The sequence below is a fragment of the Papaver somniferum genome, unplaced genomic scaffold (genome assembly GCF_003573695.1).
Source record: "Papaver somniferum cultivar HN1 unplaced genomic scaffold, ASM357369v1 unplaced-scaffold_125, whole genome shotgun sequence".
Lineage (NCBI taxonomy): Eukaryota > Viridiplantae > Streptophyta > Magnoliopsida > Ranunculales > Papaveraceae > Papaver > Papaver somniferum.
The window spans coordinates 7,768,122-7,780,155 of record NW_020621603.1 but is presented as its reverse complement, the minus strand read 5'-3'; the positions used below and the strand labels follow the sequence as shown (position 1 = coordinate 7,780,155).

The 12,034-nt window shown below is 41.2% G+C and overlaps 1 protein-coding gene across 1 annotated transcript; it reads right to left on the bottom strand.

Moving 5' to 3' along the window:
- Positions 1-8,498: 8,498 nt before the first annotated feature.
- LOC113331277 (F-box/kelch-repeat protein At3g23880-like) lies at positions 8,499-9,794 on the bottom strand. The gene is made up of 2 exons (XM_026578003.1): positions 9,769-9,794; positions 8,499-9,420 (listed from the first exon to the last, which is right to left on the bottom strand). The coding sequence occupies exons 1-2, from the start codon at positions 9,792-9,794 to the stop codon at positions 8,499-8,501; spliced, it is 948 nt and encodes a 315-aa protein (XP_026433788.1).
- Between the last annotated feature and the right edge of the window lie 2,240 nt (positions 9,795-12,034).

Sequence of the window (12,034 nt, the reverse complement as noted above, 5' to 3'; positions counted from 1 at the left end):
ATCCGAGCATAGCTAGCATTGAGCTTCGTGTAAACCTGATCTTCGAATTTTCGATCGTCTTTTCGTCGTTCATCCCTTCGTTCCTTATTATCTTCGTGAGGCCGTTCCACTGAACTATTCCTTTTGGCCCCATTGGTTTGTTCTGCGGAATTGGTACGGTGAGACCTCTTCGGATACGCCCTCGGTTTTTCACGCTGGATTTCTTCAAGACGAGCGTGTTTTTCAATAATTATTCGAAGATCTCCCTCTGTCTTAGGCACGCTTCCATGAATCTCAACAAATAGTGGACTCATTCGGTCTAATCCCCACTTGTAGCAGTTGATACTTACCACTGGGTCCAAACTTCCTATGGCTTGGAAGATCTTGTGCCATCTGTTAGTGTATTCCCTCGTGGTTTCCTTGTAGCCAATTGCTAGCGAAAAGAGCTTATCCATTCCGGTGTTAACAGCCTTGTTGTACATGTAAGTTCTTAAGAACTTTTCTGCGAGTTGGTCGTAGGAGTGGATGGAGTCCGGCGGCAAATTATCAAACCAATACAATGTCGATCCCTCCAGGCTTGATGGGAAGTATCTACAGAGTACGGCGTCGTTCTGACTCCATCTGGCTAAAACACGGTTATAATACCGAATATGTGCAGCGGGATCACTGGATCCGTCATAGCATTCGAAGGTCGGGACAGGGCACTTCAGCGGAATAGGGGTGTTTGCCAGGCGATGAGTTAGGGGCGTGGAATTAGCCTCTCTCATGACCTCTTTTAATCTTCCCCCGCCTTGTCTACTCTTTAACTGCCTGATCTCGGCCATCATTTCGTCACGCAGCTCTTCCATCGCGCGGTGGTGCCCTACGCTCTTCTGCTCGTGATAGTCTGACTCTCCGTCATTATAATCCGGGTCGGATGCGCTACTTCCCCTAGCCGCGTCTCCATTAGCTGCTATGATGACTCTTCGGTCTCTATTTGGTTCTGGTGCCTTTGAATTTGCTTCATCAAGTTGCTGACTGGTCTTCGTGCTTAGGGCAATCCGGTCTTTTAAATCTTGGTTTTCTCTGGCCAGCAGGGCTACAGCATCTGCGTAAACCTGCTGGCTCTTCTTCAATTCTTCAAGCTCAGCCATCAATCGATGTGATTGGTTTGACCCCTGATTGGGAGTCCCAGCTCGTGCTACTACGGCCATGGTGCCGCCTTCTTCTATGGTTTGCACTAAAGGTGGTGGAGGTTCAGCTTCGATTGTTGGCATTTCCAAATCGGGCGAAGTGCCCATCTGCGGTGTTAGAGTCGTCGACACAGTTTGATTCTGATCGTTTGTTAATGGCATTCCGAAGGTTGGCGGGTGCGCGGTTTGATGTGTTATGGATTCATCCACCCTTTCTTTTGGTTGGTGAAATTGATTCGTAGCAAAGGTTTTGCTGGCTTCCGCAGCCTTTGGGGCTGCCGCTGCCGTACTGTACTTTGTCGCCGCTGCTCTGAGAGCCGCGGCTACAACGGAGTTAGCGTTCATAAGCGAAGTAATTTCCGCAGTATCCTGCCTCTGACTAGTCATATTGGCTTTGTCTCCTTTCTGCTTGCTCCGGGTGATGACCGGGGTTGTCCTTGGTGCTTCCTTTGACGAGGCTTTGGACTTTCCTGCTTCCTGCATCTTTTCCATCGTGAGTCCTTTTGTCGCTTTCTTTCTGCACAAGGGAATTTCAAACAGCGAGAAACACAAATGTCCGTGCGGATCGGGTTAGTTTGCGAAATACCTTACTCCAAGACAGGGAAAAACTGCCCAAGGGCCACAGAGAACTTTTAGGGAGGCTCATTTGATTAAAACGTACGAGTTAAAATATATGGGTTAAAGTCTTATTAAAAGTGCGGGTTCATTGAAAGTACATGGAAACGTGAAAAGATCCCTTTGAAAATGCACGTGGATCTTTTGAAAATTTTCGAAAACCCACCGGAAAGACAGGTCCGTACGAGATCTAAAAAATATAAGTCCATGGATCTAAGCGATAAATCTTTTTAACCAGTTTAAATTGCTTCGATAGATACTGCCAGAGCTATCGAAGATAACGGGTGCGTTTTTGAATATGGTAAAGTTAACAAGAGGTAAATACTGCTAGAGCTAATGAAGCAGAGCAATCATATGCTAATTTAAGATGAAATCACAGGATAAGATAAATCTTTTACCGGGACGAAGTCCCTGTTTCTAGCGCCAAATTGTGAACACGTAAATCACGAAGGCATCTATATGTTCACAACCAATGTTCGCACTCTAGGTACATACTCGCTCTGAAGAGACAATCACATTGATTCCTTGGCTCAAAACCTTCGGGTTTATTATAGCCTCATCTAATATCATCGCCAGAGGTGTTTACATAGGGGAAGATAAAGAAAACGAAGTATAACAGTAAAACTCATGGAGTGTTAGACGAATACAAAGTGTTGAAATGTAAATAAGACTGGGGTTTACGTGGTTCAGCACTAAGGCCTACATCCACGGGGTTGTTGTTTCACTATATACTTGATGGTTACAGAGATAGTCGAGTGACTTTGGAGTTTACATAGGTATGTATATTGTAAAAGATAAACTTACACTCACAATCCTTCTCTCCCTGATTTTTCCGATCCCCCTACTCTTGGTGGAGAGGGGGTATTTATAGGGTTAGAGTGTGGGACCCGTTTCTGAGGGCCGTTGGAACCTTATCTTCTTGTGCTTTGTGTCCATCACGCGGAGGTCTTCGTTCATTACTTAATCACGCAGAGTCATCCTCGTTCGTTCCACGGGTTGATCGACACGTATACTGCTCAGAGTGTTTAATGCGGGTAGTTGAGACGCATGCTCGTGTCAGACAAGTGTCTTCTGCCCCTGTCACGTCCATGTCAGTTAACCTTCTCTTCACCGTTGATCTTGGCTTCTTTTGGGGATGAGATAAAGTAACTCTTCGGGAGTTATTTGGTGCTCCGCAGTACATCGTGTTTTCGGTACATCTTTTAACTTCTGCCCTTAGATTTGTTCGGGCAAAGATCCGACGTCGACGGGATGGGCTTCTTGGCTGTGGGCGTGTGTCATCATGTTTTGATGACTTTGTCCGCATGTTCTCCACGTGTCTTCCTATATACACGTGTTTGATGATGAAATATGTACACACTAATGGTTCATCACGTGTTTCAAATGTGGCTTAGATTTGGCCCATACCATGCATTGACAACTATCATCATAATCATGCACCCAAGTACAAAAATAAGAAGAAATCACAACAACAGGCCATTCAAAATTTTAAGGCAAAAAGTAATGCTATGAATGGAAATCATCTAATAACCATCAACTAGCATAGTTAACGATGCAATCGAAATAATCTAATAATATGGATTTACAAATACTGTGACTGACGGAGTTAGCGTTCATAAGCGAAGTAATTTCCGCAGTATCCTGCCTCTGACTAGTCATATTGGCTTTGTCTCCTTTCTGCTTGCTCCGGGTGATGACCGGGGTTGTCCTTGGTGCTTCCTTTGACGAGGCTTTGGACTTTCCTGCTTCCTGCATCTTTTCCATCGTGAGTCCTTTTGTCGCTTTCTTTCTGCACAAGGGAATTTCAAACAGCGAGAAACACAAATGTCCGTGCGGATCGGGTTAGTTTGCGAAATACCTTACTCCAAGACAGGGAAAAACTGCCCAAGGGCCACAGAGAACTTTTAGGGAGGCTCATTTGATTAAAACGTACGAGTTAAAATATATGGGTTAAAGTCTTATTAAAAGTGCGGGTTCATTGAAAGTACATGGAAACGTGAAAAGATCCCTTTGAAAATGCACGTGGATCTTTTGAAAATTTTCGAAAACCCACCGGAAAGACAGGTCCGTACGAGATCTAAAAAATATAAGTCCATGGATCTAAGCGATAAATCTTTTTAACCAGTTTAAATTGCTTCGATAGATACTGCCAGAGCTATCGAAGATAACGGGTGCGTTTTTGAATATGGTAAAGTTAACAAGAGGTAAATACTGCTAGAGCTAATGAAGCAGAGCAATCATATGCTAATTTAAGATGAAATCACAGGATAAGATAAATCTTTTACCGGGACGAAGTCCCTGTTTCTAGCGCCAAATTGTGAACACGTAAATCACGAAGGCATCTATATGTTCACAACCAATGTTCGCACTCTAGGTACATACTCGCTCTGAAGAGACAATCACATTGATTCCTTGGCTCAAAACCTTCGGGTTTATTATAGCCTCATCTAATATCATCGCCAGAGGTGTTTACATAGGGGAAGATAAAGAAAACGAAGTATAACAGTAAAACTCATGGAGTGTTAGACGAATACAAAGTGTTGAAATGTAAATAAGACTGGGGTTTACGTGGTTCAGCACTAAGGCCTACATCCACGGGGTTGTTGTTTCACTATATACTTGATGGTTACAGAGATAGTCGAGTGACTTTGGAGTTTACATAGGTATGTATATTGTAAAAGATAAACTTACACTCACAATCCTTCTCTCCCTGATTTTTCCGATCCCCCTACTCTTGGTGGAGAGGGGGTATTTATAGGGTTAGAGTGTGGGACCCGTTTCTGAGGGCCGTTGGAACCTTATCTTCTTGTGCTTTGTGTCCATCACGCGGAGGTCTTCGTTCATTACTTAATCACGCAGAGTCATCCTCGTTCGTTCCAGGGGTTGATCGACACGTATACTGCTCAGAGTGTTTAATGCGGGTAGTTGAGACGCATGCTCGTGTCAGACAAGTGTCTTCTGCCCCTGTCACGTCCATGTCAGTTAACCTTCTCTTCATCGTTGATCTTGGCTTCTTTTGGGGATGAGATAAAGTAACTCTTCGGGAGTTATTTGGTGCTCCGCAGTACATCGTGTTTTCGGTACATCTTTTAACTTCTGCCCTTAGATTTGTTCGGGCAAAGATCCGACGTCGACGGGATGGGCTTCTTGGCTGTGGGCGTGTGTCATCATGTTTTGATGACTTTGTCCGCATGTTCTCCACGTGTCTTCCTATATACACGTGTTTGATGATGAAATATGTACACACTAATGGTTCATCACGTGTTTCAAATGTGGCTTAGATTTGGCCCATACCATGCATTGACAACTATCATCATAATCATGCACCCAAGTACAAAAATAAGAAGAAATCACAACAACAGGCCATTCAAAATTTTAAGGCAAAAAGTAATGCTATGAATGGAAATCATCTAATAACCATCAACTAGCATAGTTAACGATGCAATCGAAATAATCTAATAATATGGATTTACAAATACTGTGACTGACGGAGTTAGCGTTCATAAGCGAAGTAATTTCCGCAGTATCCTGCCTCTGACTAGTCATATTGGCTTTGTCTCCTTTCTGCTTGCTCCGGGTGATGACCGGGGTTGTCCTTGGTGCTTCCTTTGACGAGGCTTTGGACTTTCCTGCTTCCTGCATCTTTTCCATCGTGAGTCCTTTTGTCGCTTTCTTTCTGCACAAGGGAATTTCAAACAGCGAGAAACACAAATGTCCGTGCGGATCGGGTTAGTTTGCGAAATACCTTACTCCAAGACAGGGAAAAACTGCCCAAGGGCCACAGAGAACTTTTAGGGAGGCTCATTTGATTAAAACGTACGAGTTAAAATATATGGGTTAAAGTCTTATTAAAAGTGCGGGTTCATTGAAAGTACATGGAAACGTGAAAAGATCCCTTTGAAAATGCACGTGGATCTTTTGAAAATTTTCGAAAACCCACCGGAAAGACAGGTCCGTACGAGATCTAAAAAATATAAGTCCATGGATCTAAGCGATAAATCTTTTTAACCAGTTTAAATTGCTTCGATAGATACTGCCAGAGCTATCGAAGATAACGGGTGCGTTTTTGAATATGGTAAAGTTAACAAGAGGTAAATACTGCTAGAGCTAATGAAGCAGAGCAATCATATGCTAATTTAAGATGAAATCACAGGATAAGATAAATCTTTTACCGGGACGAAGTCCCTGTTTCTAGCGCCAAATTGTGAACACGTAAATCACGAAGGCATCTATATGTTCACAACCAATGTTCGCACTCTAGGTACATACTCGCTCTGAAGAGACAATCACATTGATTCCTTGGCTCAAAACCTTCGGGTTTATTATAGCCTCATCTAATATCATCGCCAGAGGTGTTTACATAGGGGAAGATAAAGAAAACGAAGTATAACAGTAAAACTCATGGAGTGTTAGACGAATACAAAGTGTTGAAATGTAAATAAGACTGGGGTTTACGTGGTTCAGCACTAAGGCCTACATCCACGGGGTTGTTGTTTCACTATATACTTGATGGTTACAGAGATAGTCGAGTGACTTTGGAGTTTACATAGGTATGTATATTGTAAAAGATAAACTTACACTCACAATCCTTCTCTCCCTGATTTTTCCGATCCCCCTACTCTTGGTGGAGAGGGGGTATTTATAGGGTTAGAGTGTGGGACCCGTTTCTGAGGGCCGTTGGAACCTTATCTTCTTGTGCTTTGTGTCCATCACGCGGAGGTCTTCGTTCATTACTTAATCACGCAGAGTCATCCTCGTTCGTTCCAGGGGTTGATCGACACGTATACTGCTCAGAGTGTTTAATGCGGGTAGTTGAGACGCATGCTCGTGTCAGACAAGTGTCTTCTGCCCCTGTCACGTCCATGTCAGTTAACCTTCTCTTCATCGTTGATCTTGGCTTCTTTTGGGGATGAGATAAAGTAACTCTTCGGGAGTTATTTGGTGCTCCGCAGTACATCGTGTTTTCGGTACATCTTTTAACTTCTGCCCTTAGATTTGTTCGGGCAAAGATCCGACGTCGACGGGATGGGCTTCTTGGCTGTGGGCGTGTGTCATCATGTTTTGATGACTTTGTCCGCATGTTCTCCACGTGTCTTCCTATATACACGTGTTTGATGATGAAATATGTACACACTAATGGTTCATCACGTGTTTCAAATGTGGCTTAGATTTGGCCCATACCATGCATTGACAACTATCATCATAATCATGCACCCAAGTACAAAAATAAGAAGAAATCACAACAACAGGCCATTCAAAATTTTAAGGCAAAAAGTAATGCTATGAATGGAAATCATCTAATAACCATCAACTAGCATAGTTAACGATGCAATCGAAATAATCTAATAATATGGATTTACAAATACTGTGACTGACATGTCACCGAAATCCTAAACTTATCACCCTTTATTCAATTTCGACGCATTATAGAATTTCTTGTCGTCCGGCGATATACACTTTTTCACCCTGGCACAATGAGCCCAAACATTTAATCGCAGGAGTTGGCAAATGATTGACAAAACTCTTCTTTTGGGGCGTCTGGAGTCGATGGATATCATTGACGGACAGTAACTATATCATTATTGAGCCAATAACAAACATCACATAATATTGCTTAAGGTCTGCCCAGATATATACCAATACCTTAAGTACCCAGAGAGAATTAGGAACATAAATATAACCAGTGTGTCTGTCAACCTCAAGGCAAACTAAGGAACTCCAAACTTATTCGCGAAGTTTATGTGGTAAATACTTCTTATTGATTCCTATCAACCATTATCAAAGTTCGTGGTAAATATCTCTCGCTGATTACTGACAACTACTTGTGCTAAACATGGTATGCACAACTCCTATTAGGTGACTGATATACAGCAAGCATGATCGCTATCGTTCCTGGAAAATCTGGGCACAATCCACTTACTTGTTAACTAAGGCAAAGTGAGACTAGGATTGCCAGGAAAAAAAAAACGCAAGAGACTCACATAAAAATAGCCAGAAAATCTTTATAACGCAAGGGAGACATCCAATTCCAAAGTCCTTAACCTCAATCCTCTAGCTAAACTAATTAGACATGCAACAATGGCGTGTCGAACAGGGGCCTGACTGATTGTCAGTAATGTGACAGATAAGTAACTGGATCTCATAACATAGGTTCCTCCAACTCATACTCCTTCCCAAAAAAAATTTACCCAAACTATAAAAATCAATAATTGTGAAAAGCTGAGCATACAATGAAAAGATAGAAATAAGTGACAACCATGATAAGAAGGGAAGGAACGAGAGTCCACTTCGACTTACACTCATACAACTGAACCTTACCAAAGAATAACAGATCAAAACATCCACATTTAAGCAAGTAAATATCATGCAGAACTGTGTAACAGCATGGCGCAAGCACTTGATCATCATAAAATTAACAAAAGAGGTTACCATGACTCCAAATTAAGTTTTAGAACCTTCACTGCAGTAGTGTAGTCACATACACGAGCAAGTAACATAAAACGGAAATACTTAATTGCAGGTATGAAGTTCTCGGAAAGAATTGAAAGAGTAGCACTATTTGAAGACAAAACAAAGTTAACGACAGAGTTGAAACATATCTCTGCATACTTCACCCGAAATATATAGCAATGATTACCGGTTAATAAATGTATCCAAGGATCATCTTGCAAGCTGATTTATTCGTAACTTGCGGCTTTCCGTCTCTGCATATTTCAGCAGACTCCATTACTTTTATACTTCTTTTCCAATTTCTATCAAGGACATTAAGGTGTTCTTGTGAGGTAATACTAGCCTAAGGAAAGTAGAATCCACAAGATTTTTAGAGGTTGAAGCTTTTCTTTTTCTCGATCCGCGGGAGGTTGAAGCCATTGCACTGAGGGACTTTTCATCGAAACATAAAACACCACCACTCTTGGTAAAAGCTAACGGCTTTTTTCCAGGAACACTGAACTCTTTACTCCAACCCAGCGGCTGGTGTTCTACCTGCTCTGTCATGTCAAGATTTTCATTTTTCTGTTTCAGTAACCATATATCATACCGTATTTCTGAATGTCTGCGTCTGCCTCTGCCTCCTACAAGCTTGACAGCATAATATAAAACCCCGCCGAGCTCCCTTATAGAATAATCAAGCCAGATACCATTTGGGGGCATAGGAGGTGGTGGAAGATGTTCACGAAGCCTTTCCTCAATCAAATCGAAAACCAAAACATTTCTGTTACTATTATTATCCGCCTTCCAGTGAATAGCTCCATTTGCATACACACCACGTTCAACAGTACCCAGGGGAAATGTAAAATTCAAATCCAACCTCCAAGCAATTCTCCACCCGGTGCCACTGCCAATGGTGTATACCTCAGCCTCTATAAAATAAGGTTTTGTACATGTCCTATACAATTGCACAACTTTATACTCGTTGGTTAGAGGAAGGTAACCAAATCCGCCAGAACAGTGAGAATACTTGCCATCATAATCTCTCGTAGGAAGAGAAACATATTTTTTTGTCATAGGGTTACAAATGCAGGTAATATGTTCTTGCCACCCATATATGCAGACCAAACCATTAGCCGAACCAATAACTTTATAAACATATGTAAATGGAGTAGTTAAATTGATTCTTCTGATCCTATGAAGAGGTGTACCATCGTTACTCTCACTATATTCAAAATAATGAAGCTGATAATCATTAGATCTAATAAGAAAACTTAACTTACCTTTAGAATCAGCAGAGTCATTGTTAACTCATCATATGTTACGTGTGTAAAATAACACACGGTATCCTGTTTCTCAAGTAAGTTGTATTTTAGGAATTCAAGCTTAGTTAGGAAACATACTTTCCTTGCAAGGAAGTTTGTGTATATAAACACTTTGTGTTTCGTCTGTAAAATTTGTACAATTCAGTTTATAAAACACATTCAGTCTCTTTCTGTCTTCTCTTCTAGTTAACCTAAAGAAAATAAGACAATTGACCAAGGTTTTTGGTATCAGCTACCTTCGATCTTACATCATGTCAACTGAATCCTCAACCATCTCATCAACCGTTTCCGCTGTCTTCAACTCGACTATTTCTTCTTCTCAATCTTCGGTAATGTCGTTTGTTCAGTTTTCTCAACCTCATCATATCATCACAGTTAAGCTCGACGAAACCAACTATTCCCTCTGGCGAGCTCAGTTTCTACCCTATCTCCAAGGCTATGATTTAGATGGCCATGTCACCGGTACCAAACCCTGCCCTGCGTCTACTCTTGCGGATGAAACCCCCAATCATGCCTTTGCTCCATGGACCAAACAAGATAAGATCCTGGTTAGTTGGATGTTTTCGTCTCTTACTCCTTCTGTTTTTCGTCATGTTCATCGTCTTACAACAGCCAAAGAAATCTGGACCTCCCTTGAATCTCTGTATGTTTCCAAATATGATGCACAAATACATCACCTGCACTGTGAGTTACGTATGCTTAAAGAAGGGATCTAAAACCATGAGAGCATATATTGATCATGCTCGAGATTTGGTTGATAGTCTTGCTGCTGCAAACACCACGGTTACAGATAAAGAACTCCGCCACTGTCTCTTAGATGGTTTGGACAGTTCTTATGATGCTATTGTTATGTCGTTAACCACCACAATGAGCTCGATGACTGTGGAAGATTTTCTCACCTTTCTACTGACTTTTGAGCGGCGTATCGACCAATAGACAAAGACATTGAACTCTCAGCCAGTTGCTAATCTAGATGCACAATCTCGACAGCCTCCATCACAGTTTTCTTCACCAGCTAGGTCTTCTGCATCGCCTGTTTCTCAGTTTGCTCCGTCTCGGTTTTCTGGTAACAACAAAACCCAATCTCAACGTGGGCCTGCTCGTTTTGAAACTCAACATGGGCCTGTTGGTTTTGGAAGAACGATTTTTTGGGGACCATGGTTTTTTTTGGGGACCATGGTTGTATTTTGGGTAAAGGCATTAGAAGTAATTCTAGGTCACCCGATATCTAGTTATTTATTTAATACCTAATATACCCTGTTAATTAATTTTAGGTTATGATTAGTGAATGATTTAGTTAAAAATAATTAGTGAGATTAAATTAAAAGATGGGTTTATTATTAGTTGAGTATAATTATTGAGAGAGTAGAGTTAGAGAAGATGAAGGAGAAAAACATGGAAAATAAATTTTATTTCCAATTCACTAAGTTTGAGTATTCAAATGATGAAAACTCATCTGATTCTTCATCTCCATCCTCTCCTAGAATATTTGTTAATTTTCAAAATGATCCGGATTTGAACTGGATTTTGAACAGTTCGGTTATTTTATATGAAGAACAAGTAACCGAACTCATCCGAAGCTGTAGTTCGGTTGCCCCGTGACATGAACAAGTAACCGAACTCATCTGAAAGTGTAGTTCGGTTACTTGTTCCAAACACGCAGGTTACCGAACTCTCTAATAATTTCTAGGAGTTACAACGTTATGTTCGGTTGGTTCGCAAACTGCATGCACTTTTGATCTAACCGAACTTTACGTAATATAAGAGTATATAAGTTTACAAAGTTCGGTTCTTTCGCAAACTTAAACCTAACATCTAGCCAACCGAACTCTGAGTTCAGTTTCTGCGATAAAATTGTGAAGTTACCGAACTTAACAAACAAACAAAAATGTGAAGTTCCAGCATCTATTGGCTAAGTTCGGTTACTTTGTAGTTTTAAAATTTTTTGTGAACAAACAGAACTCTATTGGCTAAGTTCGGTTATTTTGGAACTCAACATAGTGGCCACAACAACACAGTTCGGTTATACTGGATTTGTTTTTTTTTTCGGTTCTAAGGGTGGAGTTCGGTTACTTTGTAATTTTAAATTTTTTTGTGAAACAACCGAACAGAGAGTTCGGTGACTTAGTTTTAAATCCAATAGAACCGAACTGTTCTTCGTGTTCTTCATTTTCAAGAAGTTCGGTTAGTAAATTAGGATTTTTTTGGAAAATCGACCTAACCGAACATGGCTCTGTAACTCCTATTAAAACCCTATTTTGATGATTTCTATTCGATTGAAGCAATCAAAATCAAATTAAAGCGAAGGGTTTGTTGGAAAATACCTCCGGAGTGGTCCCATGGCAGAATCAGGTTGCGGCTGGCGTCTTTTATACTCGATAAAATTATTATGTAATCGAACTTAATTGTAATTGCATTGATGTTGTTACATTTCTTAAATAGGCGGTGGTGGTGGTGGTGGTGGGAGGAGGTGGTGGTGGTAATCGGTGGTTGGTGGTGGTGATAATCGGAGGT

Bases quoted from the DNA above. Each gene is read 5' to 3' on its own strand.
- LOC113331277 (XM_026578003.1), bottom strand. From the start codon at position 9,794: ATGGTTGAGGATTCAGTTGACATGAT. The intron at 9,421-9,768 runs GTAAGATCGAAG...TTTTGAATATAG, and splicing joins GAGGATTCAGTTGACATGAT to TGAGAGTAACGATGGTACAC.